Source organism: Hyla sarda, chromosome 4, assembly GCF_029499605.1.
Source record: "Hyla sarda isolate aHylSar1 chromosome 4, aHylSar1.hap1, whole genome shotgun sequence".
Lineage (NCBI taxonomy): Eukaryota > Metazoa > Chordata > Amphibia > Anura > Hylidae > Hyla > Hyla sarda.
Genome location: NC_079192.1, coordinates 175,247,780 through 175,269,558, shown reverse-complemented (window position 1 = coordinate 175,269,558; position 21,779 = coordinate 175,247,780). Strand labels below are relative to the sequence as shown.

General features: G+C 43.9%; 1 protein-coding gene across 6 annotated transcripts in view; it reads left to right on the top strand.

Moving 5' to 3' along the window:
* VPS13C (vacuolar protein sorting 13 homolog C) overlaps positions 1 to 21,779 on the top strand; it is a 773,393-nt gene that overhangs the window by 465,239 nt on the left and 286,375 nt on the right. For all 6 annotated transcript variants that reach the window (XM_056572804.1, XM_056572802.1, XM_056572807.1 and 3 more), the window contains 4 exons: positions 3,668 to 3,776; positions 4,164 to 4,297; positions 4,415 to 4,571; positions 4,659 to 4,738. In XM_056572804.1, coding sequence (XP_056428779.1) covers positions 3,668 to 3,776; positions 4,164 to 4,297; positions 4,415 to 4,571; positions 4,659 to 4,738 — 480 coding nt within the window. The remainder of the gene's footprint in view (positions 1 to 3,667; positions 3,777 to 4,163; positions 4,298 to 4,414; positions 4,572 to 4,658; positions 4,739 to 21,779) is intronic.

The following is a 21,779-nucleotide window of genomic DNA, read 5'->3' as shown; positions in this document are numbered from 1 at the left end:
ACGGCGAAATCGCGGCATCCCGAGCAGCTCTGGGACACAAGGAGGGTCTCCTACCTTGCCTCCTGGTGTCCGATCGCCGAATGATCCAGGCATAAGCAGTCAAGCGGCAGAATCATTGATCACTGGTTTCCTGTGAGAAGCCAGTGATCAATGTAAAAGATCAGTGTGTGCAGTGTTATAGGTCCCTATGGGAGCTATAACATTGCAAAAAAAAGTGAAAAAAATAATTTGAATAAAGATCATTTAACACCTCCCCTAATAAAAGTTTGAATCACCCCCCTTTTCCCATAAAAAAAAAGTGTAAATAAAAATAAACATATGTGGTATTGCCGCGTGCGGAAATTTCCGAATTCTAAAAATACATCATTAATTAAACCGCACAGTCAATGGCGTACGTGCCAAAAAATTCCAAAGTCCAAGATAGTGTATTTTTGGTCACTTTTTATATCATGAAAAAATTAATAAAAAGCGATCAACAAGTCCGATCAATACAAAAATGGTACCGCAAAAAACTTCAGATCACGGCGCCAAAAATGAGCCCTCATACCGCCCCAAATGCGGTAAAATAAAAAAGTTATAGGGGTCAGAAGATGACAATTTTAAACGTATAAATTTTCCTGCATGTAGTTATGATTTTTTTTTCAGAAGTACGACAAAATGGCGTGTTTTTTTTTCTCATTTTTGTCTCACAATTTTTTTCCCATTTTGCCGTAGATTTGTGGGTAAAATGACTGATGTCATTACAAAGTAGAATTGGTGGTGCAAAAAATAAGCCATCATATGGATTTTTAGGTGCAAAATTGAAAGGGTTGTGATTTTTTAAAGGCAAGGAGGAAAAAAACGAAAGTGCAAAAACGGGAAAACCCCTGGTCCTTAACCCCTTAAGGACGCAGGACGTAAATGTACGTCCTGGGGCGGTGGTACTTAACGCACCAGGACGTACATTTACGTCCTAAGCATAACCGCGGGCATCGGAGCGATGCCCATGTCATGCGCGGCTGATCCCGGCTGCTGATCGCAGCAGGGGACCCGCCGGCAATGGCCGACGCCCGCGATCTCGCGGGCGTCCGCCATTAACCCCTCAGGTGCCGGGATCAATACAGATCCCGGCATCTGCGGCAGTGCGCGATTTGAATGAATGATCGGATCGCCCGCAGCGCTGCTGCGGGGATCCGATCATTCATAACGCCGCACGGAGGTCCCCTCTCCTTCCTCCGTGCAGCTTCCGGGGTCTCCTGCTCTGGTCTGTGATCGAGCAGACCAGAGCAGAAGATGACCGATAATACTGATCTGTTCTATGTCCTATACATAGAACAGATCAGTATTAGCAATCATGGTATTGCTATGAATAGTCCCCTATGGGGACTATTCAAGTGTAAAAAAAAATGTAAAAGTAAAAGTAAAAAAAAAGTGAAAAATCCCCTCCCCCAATAAAAAAGTAAAACGTCCGTTTTTTCCTATTTTACCCCCAAAAAGCGTAAAAATTTTTTTTATAGACCTATTTGGTATCGCCGAGTGCGTAAATGTCCGAACTATTAAAATAAAATGTTAATGATCCCTTACGGTTAACGGCGTGAACGAAAAAAAAAAAAAAAGTCAAAGATTCCTACTTTTTTAATACATTTTATTAAAAAAAAAATTATAAAAAATTTATTAAAAGTTTTTTATATGCAAATGTGGTATCAAAAAAAAGTACAGATCATGGCGCAAAAAATGAGCCCCCATACTGCCGCTTATACGGAAAAATAAAAAAGTTAGGGGTCATCAAAATAAAGGGATTATAAACGTACTAATTTGGTTAAAAAGTTTGTGATTTTTTTTAAGCGCAACAATAATATAAAAGTATGTAATAATGGGTATCATTTTAATCGTATTGACCCTCAGAATAAAGAACACACGTCATTTTTACCATAAATTGTACGGCGTGAAAAAGAAACCTTCCAAAATTAGCAAAATTGCGTTTTTCGTTTTAATTTCCCCACAAAAATAGTGTTTTTTGGTTGCGCCATACATTTTATGATATAATGAGTGATGTCATTACAAAGGACAACTGGTCGCGCAAAAAAACAAGCCCTCATACTAGTCTGTGGATGAAAATATAAAAGTTATGATTTTTAGAAGGCGAGGAGGAAAAAATGAAAACGTAAAAATTAAATTGTCTGAGTCCTTAAGGCCAAAATGGGCTGAGTCCTTAAGGGGTTAAGGGGTTAAAGTGTAACTATAGTAACAAAAACCTTTATATAATGTAGAAAATACCATTATATGTATATTATTAATATACATTGGTTGAAAATGTGTATATTTTTGTCCCTACAGCTGTTGTCTGTGTGTGTCTCTCTGAAGAGTCCAAATACAGAAAGTGTTGGTGGACAAGCAGGGCTCTGTTCTCTGAGGACCAGCAGGGCTCTGTGCAGTGAGGCTTTATGACACGCCACCACTCACACAGCATGATGATCGCAAGCCAGGAGCCTGCACAGAGCCCTATTTGTCCTGTCCTCACTTTCTGTATATGGTCTCCTCATAGAGAAAGCAGTGTTTCACCCAAAAATATACATTTTATTATCAATTCACATTACAAATATGCATAGTATGGTATTACCTACATTATATCAAAAGTTTTTGTTGCCAACAGGTACACTTTAAATAATTGTAATATCTTTCTCCCTGTGCTGCTTAATAACTCAACACTATCCATTGCCTTTTTGGACAAATTGATTTGACTAGCTAAATGGGCAAAAAGATATAAAAACTTGTTTTTAAATCACCAGAAGGATTTATGTATGTTATTAAAAAAAACGGTGCCAGAATCAGGGCTGCCATCAGAATTTTTAAGTCCCCTTACACAGTTTGAAGTCTGCCATCCCTCACCATGGCACATGCTGGATTTTAATATAGTAACGGGTATAAAATATGTCCCATCTAAGTCTAAATGGTACTGATAATATTTGTAGATGACTTTGCAATAAAAAGCCATTCTTGCACAGATGTATAGATTTAAAAAAATAGATATTGAGTTTGTCAGTATATGGCGATTCAAATAAAAGAAAAGGTTTATATAGAAAAAGCAGTATAACCTGGTCATCTCTGTAATCATACTGGCCTGAAGATTATTTATTTGATTATTTACATAAAAGCATAAAAATTACAAATAAAAAAAAACTGCTAAATTGCATTTTTGGTTTCTGTTTTCAATTGCATACCGGAGTACATTTATGCTAAAACAAATTATATCATTGTACAATTGGTCTTGCAAAAAACAGTCCCTTGTAAGGTGTAGATGTAGATTGAAAGAGTTATAGTTCTTCGAAGGCAAGGAGGAAAAATGAGAATTGGCTGTGTCTAAGGGATTAAAACTCTCTGATTACGGACTGCCTATTACCTTGCGTGAAACCTGCAGTTTATATGCTACACGTGTACATATGCTGAACTCTTAGTCACATGAGAGAAAACATGCTCTGTTGCATGCTACTTTGTGCTGTTCGATGTATGGTTTAGCTGACATACAAAAATGATGAGAAAGTTAATAAAAATGAGATATTTTAACATGTATATTGCTTAAATGATATGGAAAATACTGTGTGTTGCTACTGTTTTTTAACTTATATACTAAGGGCCCCAGATACAATATATTGATCAGTCTTATAATAATTGGCTTTCATTTTTTAAGGTCTGGTTGAGTCATGAGGATTTAAGTGTACTCTTCAATGTCTTGGTGGAAAATCTTGGTGAGGGTAGAGGAGGCTCTGCAGATTCAGGGCAAACCACTGGACAGGCTGGTATGTATGTCTGAGCTCAACCTAAGCCATGTAGAGGAAGCAAAGTAAAGGTATACCGTGGGAAGGGTTGTCTTTATGTTTTCTTAGTGGTAACATATTTTGCTGCAGTGTTTATGCTTTTGTGCTTGCTGTTTTATTCTGCCTCCATCTTACATACCCTCTGTTGAAACATTGTCATTTAGTTGTATAGAGTAACATTTAATGAAATAATACAATACTGAGCTGAAAGACATAGTGATAATTGTCTGTCATTAGATTTTTGATCCTATCAATATCCTCCTTCTGTCGACAGGGCAGAAATAATTAAATGCAGGGTATAAGAATTAACAATATATTTAGTTTAGACTGATGGATGACTGAGTTGACACTTTTATAATGTTTTTGTAGCATATGTTGTAAAATCCAAACAAGGAGTGGTACATACCATGTCTACTAAAAAAGAATCTGGTGAAATGTCAGAGTTGGAATCAGAAAAGTCCTCATCCAATCTAAGTCTTCTAATTAACTTTGAAATTAAAAAGGTAATGTCACCATAGTAAAGAAATACCAGAATTGGATCCCTTTTGGATTATCATAAAGTTTATTCTTTTTATGAAACATATTCACCTATTATAACAGGTCTGTTCTCTTTTGCCCAGGTTGTGGTCCAGCTAATGAAGCAGGTTAGAGGAAATGCTCCACCTCTCCATATTATAGAGATATCACAGCTAGGAGCAGTAACACAGGTGGGAACCCATGAAATGAGAGCGGCTGTTTATTTGCAAAAAATCAGCATGACATGCAATGAGTTCCCAGGTGAGGTCATAATACCCGACTACCCATTTCTGATCATAACTAAACAAAGCAGTTCTTTTCTTTCATTTGTGTTTTGTTTTATGACAGGTCCCAAAGGAGGTCCTCTACTCCTTATTAATTCTTCTGATGATACCGATGAACATCTTCTAAAAATGGAGTATATAAAGGTTTGTAGGTGACTTTTATTACCAAATTAGTGTTTGATTTGTTTCAAGTGCTTTAAATTCCTGGCTTGGTGCTCGGAGGGGGGAGGGTGTTCCCAAGCACCCTGTGCAAGGTGATGCCCATCTGGCATTCCACAGAGTTATCCATCCCCCTCTGTGCAGAATCTCCACTGCTGCAGAGCCTCAGCACAGTGGAGGAGGCGTTACTCTGTGGATGGCCGGCCAGGTGTCACCTGTCGGGGTTAATAACTCATTTATGAATTATTAATTATGGTCAGCAAAAATATGAAAAATATTATGACCATTTTGAATTGCCAAAAATATACAAGCAATGCAATTCACCATATCTGGGCCCGACTATTTTCCCAGATATGAGTTCTTTGAAGTAATGGTACAGGTAACTTTTGCAATATAATAAAATAATAACGCAGTTATTATGAAAATATGTACATTTATTGGTTACAATTGATTAACATTGAAGAGTAATAAAAACAGACCATAATATAAACAAAATTATGTAAAGAATATTAATGACATAAGGTGAGATATAAACGAATGAGGTATTAGTAAGTTATTTAATAATATTAACCCCTTCCAGCAAATGGAGGTTTATGAACGTCCATTTTTCCTGTCACTTAACGCAAATGGATTTTCATAAACGTCCAATACATTTCTATCACCATGTCCGGTGGCATGGTGATAGAAACGTCATTGCAGCTGTTCTGAACAGCTGACCGATGACACTATGCACCTGGGGACCAATCAGAATGGTCCCCTGCTGCAGATTGTTGTCATTGGCCAATCAGTAAGTGACTGACCAATGACAAGGCACTTGTGGGGTTTGCGGCGGTTCCGTGCAGATCGGGTCTCTGGTGACCGGATAACCCGGAAAATAGGCATGATCGGAGCGGTCAGTGACAGTCCCAATCATCCTGAGGCAGCAGTGGGATCTGCGGAGGAGGCAGCAGTAAAGATCAGCGGTAAGTGATCTTCACTGCTGCCTTTCAGGAGTTGCCAAACTACAACTCCCAGCAAGCCCAGACAGCCTTTGTAGTTTTGCAACATCTGGAGGGCCACAGTTTGGAGACCACTGTGCAGTGGTCTCCAAACTGTAGCCCTTCCAGATGTTGCAAAACTACAACTCCCACATGCCCAGACAGTCCAGACATGCTAGGAGTTGTAGTTCTGTAACATGTGGTCCTTCAGATGTTGCAGAACTACAACTCCCAGCATTCCTGGACAGTCTGGGCATGCTTGGAGTTGACATTTTGCCCATCTGGAGGGCTACAGTTTGGACACCACTGCACAGTAGTCTCCAAACTGTTCTTCTCCAGTTGTTGCATAACTACAACTCCCAACATGTCCTTCGGCTGTCTGGGCATGCTAGGAGTTGTAGTTTTGCAACAACTGGAGGCACACTGGTTGGGAAACACTGAGTTAAGTAACAAAGTCTGTGTTTTGCAACCGGTGTGCCTCCAGCTGTTGCATAACTACAACCCCCAGCATGCACGGACAGCCAAAGGGCATTCTGGGAGTGTTATTAGTATGCCAACAGCTGTTGCATAACTACAAGTCCAAGCATGCCCTTCAGCTTTCACTGCATGCTGAGAGTTGTAGTTTTTGCAACGACTGAAGGCACACTGGTTGCGAAACACTAAGAGTTTGTTACCTACCTCAGTGTTTCGCAACCAGTGTGCCTCCAGCTGTGGCATACTACAACCCCCAGCATGCACGGACAGCCAAAGGGTATACCGGTATTGGTAGTTTTGCAACAACTGGCGGTTTGCTGCCCCCATGTGAATGTACAGGGTACATTCACACGGGCGGGTTTACAGTGAGTTTCTTGCTGCAAGTTTGAGATGCAGCAATATTTCCGCCGCAGCTCAAAATCCCAACTCGCTGTAAACCCCGCCTGTGTAAATGTACCCTAAAAACACTACACTAACACATAATAAAGGGAAAAACACGACATATACACTTACTCCTACACAGTCTCCCCCCCCCCCCCAAAAAAAAAAAAAAATGTCTCGTATGACACTACACTGTTTCCAAAACGGAGCCTCCAGCTGTTGCAAAACAACTCCCAGTATTGCCGGACAGCCATTGACTGTCCAGGCATGCTGGAAGTTTTGCAACAGCTGGAGGAAACACTGCGATAGGGTAATTTTGGTATCGGAGGCAAGTGTAATTCTTGCATCCAGGTCCGCCCCTATGAAAATCCCTTATTTAGCCCTCAACAGTTTAGGGCCACATATGGGGTATTTCTGTACTCGGGAGAAATTGCCTAACAAATTTTGGGGGGGGGGGGGGGGCTTTTTCTCCTTTTACCCCTTATAAAAAGGTAAAGTTGAGGTTTACTCCAGCGTGTTATTGTAAAAAAATTTTTTATGTTTTACACTAACATGCTGGTGTTGCCCCATACATCATTTTCACAAGAGGTAAAATGAAAAAAAGACCCCCAAAATTTGTAACGCAATTTCTCCTGAGTACAGAAATACCCCATATGTGGACATAAAATGCTCTGCGGGCGCACAACAAGGCTCAGGACTGAGAGCACCATGTACATTTGAGGTGATTTGCACAGGGGTGGCTGATCCTTACAGCCACATGTGACCCCATTTTGTAAACTACACCTCTCAAGGAACGTAACAAGGGGTACAGTGAGCCCTAACACCCCACAGGTGTTTGACGAATTTTCGTTAAAGTTGGATGTGAAAATGAACATATTTTATTTTTGCACTAAAATGCTGGTGTTATCCCCAATTTTTCATTTTCACAAGGGGTAATAGGAAAAAAGCCCCCCCCCCCCATAATTTGTAACCCCATTTCTTCAGAGTATGGAAATACCCCATATGTGGATATAAAGTGCTCTGCGGGCTAACTACAATGCTCAGAAGAGAAGGAGCGCCATTGGGCTTTTGGAGAGAGAATGTGTCTGGAATTGAAGGCCATGTGTGTTTACAAAGCCCCCATGGTGCCAGAACAATGGGTCCCCCCACATGTGACCCCATTTTGGAAACTACACCCCTCAAGGAATGTAATAAGGGGTGCAGTGAGCATTCACGCCCCACAGGTGTCAGACATATTTTTTGAACAGTCATCCGTAAAGATCTGTCAAAGGCCAGTGGGGTGTAAATGCTCACTGCACCCCTTATTACATTCCGTGAGGGGTGTCATTTCCAAAATAGGGTCATATGTTGGGGGGTCCACTCCATTCCAATCAAATTCTCTCTCCAAAAGACTAATGGCGCACCTTCTCTTCTGAGCATTGTAGTTTGCCCGCAGATAACTTTACATCCATATATGGGGTATTTCCATACTCAGAAGAAATGGGGTTACAAATTTTGGTGGGCATTTTCTCCAATTACTTCTTGTAAAAATGGTAAGTTTGGGGAAAAAACTGCATTTTAGTGAAAAAAATGTTTTCATGTACACATCCGACTTCATGAAAAGTCACCAAACACCTGTGGGGTGTTGAGGCTCACTGTACCCCTTGTTACATTCCTTGAGGGGTGTAGTTTCCAAAATAGTATGTAAGTTTTTTTTTTTTTTTTTTAATCTTCCTAAATGCAACAGGCCCCCCAAAAACTATTTCAGCAAAATTTGCTTTCCAAAAGCCAAAAGTGACTCCTTCTCTTCGGAGCATTGTAGTGCGCCCACAGTGCACTTGACGTCCACACATGGGGTATTTCCATACTCAGAAGAGATGGGGTTACAAATTTTGGGGGGCATTTTCTCCTATCACCCCTTGTAAAAATTTAAAATTTTGGGGGAAACTAGCATTTTAGTGAGAAAAAAAATGATTTACACATCCAACTTTAACAAAAAGTCCTTAAGGGGTGGAGTTTCCAAAATAGGATGCCTCGTGGGGTATTTTTTTTCCTCTTTGTTCTGGCACTATAGGGGCTTCTTAAATGTTGCATGCCCCCCAAAAACCATTTCAGAAAAACTCACTCTCCAAAATCCCATTGTCACTCCTTCCCTTCTGAGCCCTCTACTGTTTCCGCCGAACACTTTACATACACATATGAGGTACTTCCTTACTCAGGAGAAATTGGGTTACAAATTTTGGGGGGATTTCTCTCCTTTTACCCCTTGTAAAAATTAAAAAACTGAATCTACAAGAACATGCGAGTGTAAAAAATGCAGATTTTGAATTTTCTCCTTCAATTTGCTGCTATTCCTGTGAAACACCTAAAGGGCTAACACACTTACTGAATGTAATTTTGAATACTTTGAGGGGTGCAGTTTTTATAATAGGGTAATTTATGGGGAATTTCTAATATGAAGGCCCTTCAAATCCACTTCAAACTGAACTAGTCCCTGAAAAATTCAGATTTAGAAAATTTTGTGGAAAATTGCTGCTGAACTTTGAAGCCCTCTGATGTCTTCCAAAAGTAAAAACATGTCCACTTTATGATGCAAACCTAAAGTAGACATATTGTATATGTGAATCAATATATAATTTATTTGGAATGTCTATTTTCCTTACAAGCAGAGAGGTTCAAAGTTAGAAAAATTCTAAATTTTCTAATTTTTCATGAAATTTTAATATTTTTCACCAAGAAATGATGCAAGTATCGACGAAAAATTACCACTTTGTTAAAGTAGAATATCTCACGAAAAAACTGTCTTGGAATCAAATTCATAAATAAAAGCATCCCAGAGTTATTAATGCTTAGGAGTAAACCTCCCCAGTTTTAACCACAACTATCTCTGGTAAGATACGGTATTAAATATATAATTTATAGTACACTAATAATTAGGAAGACTTAACTTAAGTTTCCTCGTGGTAATGTGGTGGAGCAGAGAAAGATCCTGTCAGACTATGCTAATATGGAATACGATCATTGCATTGATCCCCATAAGACGCGCCCTGTTCATCTGCAGTAGAAGGGTGTTTGGCTTATACACTACTATTATCATCTCCTAATTGAGATTATGTAGAAGCCAGGTCTGCTACTCCACATAAGATAATTACATCCACATTAAAATGCGGTAACTTAATCAAATAAGAATCCTGTGTATCTTACCAAGAGTACTTCTGGATGAAAGAAAGATGGCTGCCCGGGGTCCATGGGAATGCCTGAAGTCATAACCGGTTAGCAGAGAAGTATGGGCTTATTGGATCAAGTTCTCTCCCTGACTCTACATGGCTCCGCCCCTTCAGTAATGAGGATCTGTGATGCTTCCTCTTGCTATCCTTTGCAGTCCTCTCTAGTTCTCTTTCACCCATGTTTTAACCGGTTTCCTATCTTAAGGGTCCACCCAAGCAAATATAATGTCATCCAATGATTTTCTTTTTTAAAGTATTTATTTAAGTTTTGCATTAAAACTGTACAGCACCACCAACAAGGTGGGAGAATAATCAAGACAAACATGCCCAAGACAGACAAACACAATCACACACTCAAACACCCATCCCAGCAACCCCAGCCCCCCCCCCCCCCTCCCACCCCCCAGGGGCCTACAAATCACAGGAAAGCCTACTGGGTTACACTAACCAGAGGGTCCGCCGACTCATCTAACAAAAGCCATGGGGCCCACACTTTGTAAAATTTCCTGGGACACTTGCGACTCACATAGCAGTCTTGATATAACGTAAAATATTTGTTGATATTTGTTGGGGGGGGGGGGTGTAAGTTTCCTTCCAGGTCATCACCACCACCTTACGAGCACAAAATAACAAAAAGTGAAGTAGCAAACGTCTGTGAGAGCTAAAGACTACGTCATTAATAACTCCCAGCAGGTAAACCACCAGAGTAAACAATAAGGAAACTCCAGATTATCAGCAAGGAATTTCATTACCTTCCTCCAAAAAACAGCCACAACAGGGCACTCCCACAACGCATGCATGAAAGTTCCGACATCTACAGAGCATCGGAAACATAAATCAGACAGAGCCACACCAATGTGTTTAAGCTTAGCAGGGGTATAATGCAACCTCAGAACATATCTGGACTGAATCAGCATATCACGACTACTAGCCACCGTAGCATAGCAAGAACCCTCAACCTCCTTCCATTGATGGTCAGACAAATCAGGGATATCAGCCACCCATTTGTGAAAGGCTAGCAAAAAGGGGTTAGGTCCCAGCATCTGAAGGAGCGAAGCGGTTTAGAAAGGTCGTCAGTGCCTAGGAAAAGCTCCACCTCAGAAAACACAGGGGTAAACTCCACAGAGCCAAACTGCGCTGTGACCGCGTGTCTCAGCTGGAGATACCGAAAAAGGCATCCCCAGGTATACCATAGCGTTAACCGCCATATGGTCCTCCCCAAACAGGTGAAACACAAATTTCACTCCCCGAGGTCCCCAAAAACTAGCCTCCTGTAACCCATGTAGGTGAGGTAAATGTACATTTCCCCCACAAGGGTGCCCTAGGAGAAACCAGTAGTGGAAATTTGGTTGACACTACGGACCACACTTTAGCAACATTCAGTAAAGGGACAGGAAAAGAAGAGCAATAATGATACCTGTCGAGCGTATTAGTGAGAGCTTCATAGGAACCTATGAGTGCCCCCGCCAGAGCCGTTGCAGAGTTCGACAGATCCAGATCGAGCCACCACCGTGCATAGACCAGTTGGGAAGCAAGAAAATAATTATAAATATCAGGGGCCGCCAGACCAGCATGACGTTTTGGGGCCTGGAGAAGAGCCCGACCAAGTCTGGGAGACTTCCCCTGCCAGTAGAAGGATCACAGAGCACCACATAATGTATTAAAAAATGAACTAGAGGGAATCACGGGCACTAAGTGAAACAGATAAAGAAATTTAGGGAGGTAAATCATTTAAAATATTGATCCTGCCCGCTAGGGAGAGGGGAAGTGAGGACCAGGCTTTCAACCGCTCTATAGTGGAGCCCAAGAGAGGGTCTAAATTCAGTGACATATAATCTAGTAGGGACATAGTCACCTCTACCCCCAAATACCTAAAACAGGAAACAATTTGCACCCCGGCTGGAGGATGGGAAGGTAGAGGAACTCCAGTTGAGAGAGCCATCAATGAGGGCTTGGCCCAATTAACGTGCAAGCCCGATATGGCACTAAACTGGTCAAGTAGGTCAATAAGGGAAAGGAGAGAGCCCTCAGGATCCTCTAAGTACACCAGTGTGTCATCAGCATAAAGGGAAACTTTCTCTACAATAGATCCCCGTGGGATACCACAAATATCAGGAGCCCTGCGAATAGCTGCAGCTAAGGGTTCCATCGCCAGCGCAAAGAGAAAGGGGGAGAGTGGGCACCCTTGCCGTGTCCCATGGCCTAGGCTAAAAGGAGCTGACACATTCAAATTAGTGCGTATGCGAGCCCTGGAACTAGCATACAGTAACTGAACCCAGGCACAGAAACTAGGCCCAAACGCACCCAGTACTTCCCAGAGATAGGGCCACAAAACCGAGTCGAAGGCCTTATAAATATCTAAGCTGACTACCACACCCGAAGGAAAGCCTTCCCCCACAGCCGCAATGTTGAGTTGCAGACGCTTCACATTAACATCTGTAGCCCTACCCGGCATAAACCCAGTTTGGGGAGGATGGACAACAGAATAAATGACCCCATTCAACCGAGTTACCAGTATTCTAGCCAGTATCTTAATATCAACATTCAATAAGGAAATAGTTCTATAAGAATCGGGCATTAATGGGTCTTTACCAGGCTTAGGAAGCACTACAATAAATGCCTCCCTCATAGAGTCCGGAAGAGCGTCCGCTTCCGCTATAGAGTGAAACAGTTTGAGAAGTATAGGGGCCAATCGTTCTTCATTCATCCTATACCAATCGCCCACCATCCCATCTAAACCAGGGGTCTTCCCATGAGGAAGATCTCTAATAGCTTGTTCAACCTCCGAAACTGAAAAGGGGGCATCTAACTCATCCGCCTGAGAGCGACTAAGCGCAGGAAGGGTTAAATCCTTAGTAAAAAACAAAATCTCTCCTTGACAGGGCACAGAAGGGGCGGCATACAAGGAGGAGTAGAAGTCCTTAAAAACCTGGTTAATCAGCAAAGGGTCCGTCAGCACCCCCCCATCTGATCCCCTGATACTCGGGATAGAAAGCAGTAGGGCGACTAGCACGAGACAAATACGCCAGCAGTTTACCATTTTTTGTCCCCAAATGCAAACAAGGTAGCCTCCCTATCCACCAGCAGAGTGGACAATCATCAGAGTGGACAATCATCAGAGATCTCTGAGCTTTGGCCCACGCCCTCTCATTTTCAGGGGAAGGGTCCCTAACATACGCTGCCTCCAATACCCTGACCTGCAACCAAACCTCCATAGTTATCCTAACTTTCCTCTGACCAGCTACCCCCGCTATAAAGGCACCCCTAACCGTGGCTTTGTATGCATCCCATTGCACTAAAGGGTCAGGGAAAGAACCATTATGTTCCCAATTTTCTGTATGGGCAACCCCCAGGGCTTCTACAACTGCCTCCACCTGTAACCACCCAGGGTGCATACGCCAAATACGGGAGGAAGGGGAGGACCCCAAATGAAGAACTACCAGTATAGCAGAGTGGTCTGATATCCCCCCCCCAGTGGCATAGGAAACATCTCTTACCGCTCGGAGAAGGTCCTCTGAAGCCAAAGCAAGGTCAATGCGAGAGAATGACCTGTGCGCTGCTGAGTAAAAGGAGAAGGAAGTCGTATCCAGATACTTTCACATCCAGAGGTCGGTCAGGCCGAGTGCCAGGTGTTGAACGAGGAAGAGCCAGGGTCCGCAGCGGCAGTGCGATCAAGAGCTGGATCAGGAACCACATTGAAATCACCTATGAAAAGAACAGGATCAGGAGATAAAGACAACAATTTACCAGTGATGAATTCAAGAACAGAAACATTAACCTGTTCAGGACCCATGACGTATGCATACGTCTTCACACCCTGGGTCTTAAGGACCCATGACGTATGCATACGTCATGGCGTTTTCCGGTCTCTGCCGCTCGCCGGGCAGAGATCGGAACTGGATGCCTGCTGAAATCCTTCAGCAGGCATCCAGGGCAAACGCCAAGGGGGGCCATGTAGGCCCCCCATGTCGGCGATCGCCGCAAATCGCAAGGGAAATCGCCCTTGCGATCTGCGGCGATACCGGGCTGATCGGGTCTCTGGGACCCGACCGCCCGGTAATTTCGCATGATCCCGGCTGTCGCAGACAGCCAGGACCATGCTGAAGTATCGGAGCGAGGTGGCAAGCCGGCCACCTCCTCCGATCCCCTGCGATCTGTCGGTTAGTTAACCGACCAATCGCAGGAGGGGGGGCGGTTACTTCCTCCCGCCCTGCCCGGCCCCTGAAAGTCCGGAGAGGACGGGAGGAAGACCGGAGGACGCGGCGGAGGACGGGGGAGTGCTGGGGACCGGCCCCGGTACTTACCTCGTCCCTGAAGACCCGGATCCAGACGATGAAGACGGCGGCGGCGGCGACAGGTGAGTAGATCTTCAGCCGCGGTCGGGCCCTTTACACTAATGCACGTCGCCGTAAAGCGACATGCATTGCTGTAATAGGACCCTGTAAACTACAACTCCCAGCATGCCCAGACAGCCCTTGGCGTCTGGGCATGCTGGGAGTTGCAGTTTTGCAACATCTGGAGGTACACAGTTTGGAGACCACTGTGCCCTTCCAGATGTTGCAAAACTACACATCCTCAGCATGCCCTTACTGTCCAGGCATGCTGGGAGTTGTGGTTCTGTAACATCTGGCCCTTCAGATGTTGCAGAACTACAACTCCCAGCATGCCTGGACAGTTTTGGCATACTGGGAGTTGTAGTTTTGCAACATCTGGAAGGGCACAGATTGGGAACCACTGTATTAGTGGTCTGCAAACTGTAGTCCTCCAGATGTTGCAAAACTACAACTCCAAGCATGCTGGGAGTTGTAGTTCGGCAACATCTGGCTCTAAAGATGTTGCCGAACTACTACTCCCAGCATGCCTGAGAATGTTTGGGAGTTGTGGTTTTGCAACAGCTGGAGGCACACTGGTTGAGAAACATTGTTTCCTAACTCAGTGTTTCCCAACCCGTGTGCCTCCAGCTGTTGCAAAACCACAACTCCCAAACATTCTCAGGCATGCTGGGAGTTGTAGTTTTGCAACAGCTGGAGGTCCCCCCCTGTGAATGTACAGGGTACATTCACATGGGCAGGGGGCTTACAGTGAGTATCGGGCTGCAAGTTTGCGATGCAGCAAATTTTGCGCGGCAGCTCAAACTCGCTGTAATCCCCCCGCCCGTGTCACTGTACCCTAAAAACACTACACTACCACAAAATAAAATAAAAAGTAAAAAACACTACACATATACACATACCCCTACACAGCCCCCCTCCCTCCCCAATAAAAATGAAAAACGTTTGGTACGCCACTCTTTCCAAAATGGAGCCTCCAGCTGTTGCAAAACAACAACTCCCAGTATTGCCAGACAGCCGTTGACTGTCCAGGCATGCTGGGAGTTTTACAACAGCTGGAGGCACCCTGTTTGGGAATCACTGGCGTAGAATACCCCTATGCAAATCCCTAATTCAGGCCTCAAATGCACATGGCGCTCTCACTTTGGAGCCCTGTCGTATTTCAGGGCAACAGTTTAGGGTGACATATGGGGTATCGCCGTACTTGGGAGAAATTGCCTTACAAATCTTGGGGGTCTTTTTCTCCTTTCACCCCTTATGAAAAGGTGAAGTTGGGGTCTACACCAGCATGTTAGTGTAAAAAAAATTAACTTTTTACACTAACATGCTGGTGTTGCCCTATACTTTTCATTTTGACAAGAGGTAAAGGGGAAAAAAGCCCCACAAAATTTGTAACACAATTTCTCCCGACTACGGAGATACCCCATATGTGGGCACAAAGTGCTCTGGGGGCGCACAACAAGGCCCAGAAGGGAGAGCGCACCATGTACATTTGAGGTGATTTGCACAGGGGTGGCTGATTGTTACAGCGGTTTTGACAAACGCAAAAAAAACAAAACCCCACATGTGACCCCATTTCGGAAACTAGACCCCTCACGGAATGTAATGAGGGGTGCAGTGAGAATTTACACCCCACTGGTGTCTGACAGATCTTTGGAACAGTGGGCTGTGCAAATTAAAAATGTTGTACAGACCACTGTTCCAAAGATTTGACAGACACCAGTGGGGGGTAAATGCTCATTTTATGCCTTGTTACGTTCCTCAAGGGGTCTAGTTTCCAAAATGGTATGCCATGTGGGGGTTATTTTGCTGTCCTGGCACCATATGGGCTTCCTAAATGCGACATGCCCCCCGAGCAAAATTTGCTCTCAAAAAGCCAAATATGACTCCTTCTCTTCTGAGCATTGTAGTTCGCCCGTAGTGCACTTCAGGTCAACTTATGGGGTACCTCCATACTCAGAAGAGATGTGGTTACAAATTTTGGGGGGTATTTTCTGCTATTAACCCTTGTAAAAATGTGAAATTTGGGGGGAAACACACATTTTAGTGATTTTTTTTATTTTTTTTTTACGTATGCAAAAGTCGTGAAACCCCTGTGGGGTATTAAGGCTCACTTTATTTCTTGTTACGTTCCACAAGGGGTCTAGTTTCCAAAATGGTATGCCATGTGTTTTTTTTTTTGCTGTCCTGGCACCATAGGGGATCCTAAATGCGACATGCCCCCGAGCAAAATTTGCTCTCAAAAAGCCAAATATGACTCCTTCTCTTCTGAGCATTGTAGTTCACTCATAGTACACCTCAGGTCAACTTATGGGGTACCTTCATACTCAGAAGAGATGGGGTTACAATGTTTGGGAGGTATTTTCTGCTATTAACCCTTGCAAAAATGTGAAATTTGGGGGGAAACACACATTTTAGTGAAATTTTATTTTTATTTTTTTACATATGCAAAAGTCGTGAAACCCCTGTGGGGTATTAAGGCTCACTTTATTCCTTGTTACGTACCTCAAGGGGTCTAGTTTCCAAAATGGTATGCCATGTGGGGGATTTTTGCTGTTCTGGCACCATAGGGGCTTCCTAAATGCAACATGCCTCCCAAAAACCATTTCAAAAAAACGTACTCTCAAAATCCCCTTGTCGCTCCTTCGCTTCTGAGCCCTCTACTGCGCCCGCCGAACACTTTACATAGACATTTGAGGTATGTGCTTACTCGAGAGAAATTGGGCTACAAATATAAGTATACATTTTCTCCTTTTTCCCCTTGTAAAAATTCAAAAATTGGGTCTACAAGAACATGCGAGTGTAAAAAATGGAGATTGTGAATTTTCTCCTTCACTTTGCTGTTATTCCTGTGAAACACCTAAAGGGTTAAAACGCGGACTGAATGTCATTTTGAATACTCTGGGGGGTGCAGTTTTTATAATGGGGTAATTTGTGGGGTATTTCTAATATGAAGACCCTTCAAATCCACTTCAAACCTGAACTGGTCCATGAAAAATTGTGAGTTTGGAAATTTTGTGAAAAATTGGAAAATTGCTGCTGAACTTTGAAGCCATCTGGTGTCTTCCAAAAGTAAAAACACGTAAATTTTATGATGCAAACATAAAATAGACATATTGTATATGTGAATAAAAAAAAAAATTATTTGGAATATCCATTTTCCTTACAAGCAGAGAGCTTCAAAGTTAAAAAAATGCAAAATTTTCAAATTTTTCATAAAATGTTGGGATTTTTCACCAAGAAAGGATGCAAGTTACCACAAAATTTTACCACTATGTTAAAGTAGAATATGTCACGAAAAAACAATCTCGGAATCAGAATGATAACTAAAAGCATTCCAGAGTTATTAATGTTTAAAGTGACAGTGGTCAGAATTGCAAAAAATGGCCGGGTCCTGAGGTGTAAAATGGCTGGGTCCTTAAGGGGTTAAGAGGAGGGATGGGCGCAGAGACCAAGACAAAGGAGAAAGAGCCAAGAGAGCAATGTAAAATCACAAATCTTCCAAAATAGTCACACACAGCCTGGGATACCTCCAGTGGCAGGGACTTGGTAAGTAGGACAGAAACACCCCTAGCATGATTAGAATAAGATGCATGGTAACCCCACGCTATCCAGGCCCTCTTTAAGGCCAGAATTTTCTGACCCGTAACATGAGTCTCCTGCAGGCAGATAACATGAGGAGACTGGCGTTTCACAAAATCGAGACACAAGGCCCTTTTAAACTTAGAATTAAGCCCCTAACATTCCAACTAATCACCTTCAGGGTCCCCATCTATATAGAAGTGAGGTAACAGCAGGAGATGCCAGAGGAGGGTCAGGACAGAGAAGGGCAGAGCCCCAGGACCATACACACCACACACAACCGATGGCAAAACATACAGGGCACAGACTGAACAGAGAAACACAAAAACAACATGGCATAACCAAAACATCCCCAACAAAACCCTGTCTAACACTAAATGGGACATAGTATCCACCTACTCCCTAACACAGTGCAGACCTAGACCCCAAACTACAACTGGCACGGAGCACCAAAAGAGACTAAACCACAAGCACAAATACGCCCTCCCGCCACCCCACCATAAACTAGTGATGGCCTGCAGCTAAATAACTACCCCCAGGAAACCTAAGGGATCAGGAACCTAAGGGCCCCTAAAGGAGATTACCTCCCTACCACCTAACTAAAGACAAGCATGGGGAACAGTCTCCAGCAGGGATGATCAGGAAAGTTCAATCCGGAGAGGGGCTGCATCCACCCAGTGAAGTGCTTCGGTTAGGGAAATGAAGAACTTGTCCGTCGCTCCATCAACAACTCTCAAGTGGGTCAGGTGCAACATGGAGTAGCAGTAGCCCTTGGCAGGTAGCTTTGCACGAACCTCAGTAAACTGCACCCGGTGCTTGCAAAGTTCCACTGAAAAGTCTGGATAAAAGGACACTCTACTGCCGTCACAGATGACCTCTCCCTTAATACGCACAGCCCTAAAAATAGCATCTCTGAAGTGTAGCAACTTGGCAAGGAAGGGACGAGGAGGGCCGCCAGGAGGAGGCCTTGCCGGAACACGATGAGCATGCTCAACCGAGAAATATGGAGAGAAGGTGTCAAAGGGGAGGATCTCCTTCAGCCACCTTTCTAGGAACAACACTGGATCAGTCCCTTCAACCTTTTCCGGAAGGCCCACCAGCCGGATGATATTGCGCCTTAGGCGGTTCTCCATGTCATCCATGCGATTCAGGACCCCCGGTGACCTGCCGCTGCAGATAATCCACTTGGTCTGGCAAGGGGTGCAGGGTGTCCTCCACCATAGAGACCAGATGCTCCACCTCTTCAGTGCGCTCTCGGATTTTCTGGGTCTCATGGCACAAGATAACAAATTCCTAGTGCAGTTTGTTGACTTTGGTCACCATAACAGATTGGTAGGATGTTAAGGCAGTCATACGTTTAGTAAATCACTGATCCATAAGTGCAACATCATAGACAGGCCATGCAGGGGACAACTGCTGTGGAGGAGTAGTGGACCCTTCAAGGGTCAAGAACCGTGGGTCACCAGGTTCACCCCCAGAACAGTCCGGGTCCCTGCAGAACCGGTGCAGCGCTTTCACCGCCTGTTCCGAGACTCTGGAAGCAAGCAGGGTCTGAGCACTAGGATTTCTTTGAGAAGGGCCAACAGAGCAAGAGGACCCATCATCAGAGGAGGCATCCTCATCAGAGGTCTGCCTAAAAGGCCTCTACAGGTAACTTGGACTTCTTGTTCTTCTTATTACTCCTAGGGCCCCCCATAGCAGCCAGGGACACAGCAAGAGAAGGCTAAAGTCACTAGCGACCCAGTTATGGAGCAGAGAAGACAGCAGCAAAGCAGAAGTATCCGCAGAGCCTGCACTACAAGTCCGAGCAAGGCAATATATTCTCCACCATGGTACTCAGTCTGGAGCAGTAGAGCAGCAGGCAGCAGAGCAAGAGGCCCAGAAGGAGACGTCCAGGACACCCACAGATCCCTTCAGGGTGCCAGCAATGACCCAGCAAGAGGTCCCAGGGAGCTGCAGATGCTCAAGCAGTTCCCACAGGCAGGACAGGCTGCACTCCACAGGAGTCTCCACGGCAGCCAGGCCCAGAAGGGAAGCCACGCCCACAAAGGCCCGTTATGGCGCTCCCCACCAAAGAGGCCAGTGACAGGAAGGAGCCCGGCACCGGAGGAATTCACCCACTGCCTGCAGACAGCGTTCGGGACCAGGAGGAAGGCTCTTCACTGCCAGCAACAGCGCCGGAGCCGCTTGGCACCAGCACCAGCTTCCCGGCCGCAAGTGGATGCAGCCACTGCTCCACCGCCAGCCACCGGACCAGGACTAGCCCCAGATGTTCCACCGCTTCAGAGGGACCCAGCGAATGAAGACCAGCCACTCAGGATGAGGTAAGTCAGGGTTAAAGAGTGGGGATAGTGGGAGCCCTCTCTGGCATTCAGGCCACGCCCCAATGTCATCCAATGATGACTGGTGGGTGTGTATATGGAAATCAGGGCTAGTCACATGTCAACTACAGGACATTTACCTGATTAGGTAATTAGATTGAATCATATAGAAGATATGGAGATAGGTTAAGTTCTTGTTTATTGTTTTTGTTATTTTAATGTTACAAATGTTCAAATAGGTCCTCCACGGACCCGATAGATCCGACCGTGAATATGTGTAACATTTTCAGAAGAAGATTATCCTCCGCTGATTCAAGAGCAATATACATGTTCATTTGTAAATCGTGATATGCTAATGGCGTAATATGTTATATGTTATATATCTTATGTTTTAAAAATTCAATAAAAACATTGTGAAACACATGTCTTGTTACAGAGATGCAAAGGATTATTGTGGCCACCTTATCACCTATGTACACATAATCCAAGACAAGACAATGTCATTGATGCTTCTCAGGCATCTCAAATAGATGGCCAGAGATACAGATAGATAGAATGCAAATACAACCCATTGTTAAACACACACCTGTATCCAGGTGTAGAGAGCAGACCCCCCATTGGAGTCAAAATGACAGACAATGGGGGAGATTTATCAAAGGATTTAGACTGGTTTTTCCTGTCTAAATTTGTCGCACAGAAAGTTTTTAGAACATGATGCATGCAAGTCTATTTTAGACGGAAATGCATTGGAAAATGCATTGGTGCTGAATTTATCAAGTGCGACTTTTGTGCGACAAGTCGCATCTGCCCAAAATACGCTGAAATGTCAGACCATGTTGGGGCAGGTCTAAATGCAGTTTAAGCTGTAGACCCTGAAGTCTGAGCACAGAATTTATCAAGGGCTGTGAGACCTTTGATAAATTAGGAGCACAATAGACAGGAGACTACCACATACGCTGGTCTATAAGCATACCCAGTATAGACTAGATTAGTAAATGTCCCCCAATGAGTTTCACTCTCCAGGACTTTCCTTGGAGACTTGTTTTAGAAAGATAACACCTTTACAAACATTCAAAGGTCTGTGATCTTTTAATGAACTCCGTTTAGGCCTATTACTTGGGCCTTCAGAGAATGTATACAACATGGCGTACACATCATGCTATTATTCTATTAAACATAGTGATTCATTTTTGGGGCCTACAATAAATATGACACACCATGCATGTGTGGCTTGGGAACTTCCCCCATGCACCAAGCAGGTCATTTCCATATAACTAAGATAACAAGTTAGTGCAGGAGGAACTGATGAAAGATTCCCTTTAAATTGGTGGTCCGATAAAATGTATTATTTTTCTGTTGTCCCCAGGCTGCCTAATAAAATAACAAACACTTTAACTCTCCTTTTTTCTCCTCCCTCGTAGCTTCGGTATCCCCGTTGCTTTTCCTTGATATGCAAAGTGTAGTATCTACAGCCGGGGAATCAAACAGTGCCACTTGCCTAGCATTGGCCAAGGCGGAGTACCGCTGCGGACAATTATTGGTTGAGCAGACCTGTGACATCCCGTCTACAGCTCTGTCGGGGTTCGGGAAGAAGACATTTGAGGAGACTGGTGGGAGATAGGGCACCTTCAGGGAGCGGGAGAAAGTGAGATAAAGTGTTAGTTATTTTATGAGGCAGCCTGGGGACAATAGAAGAACATAATACATTTTACTGGTCAACCCTTTTAAGTGGTTTAATGGGTGCATTCATTTTG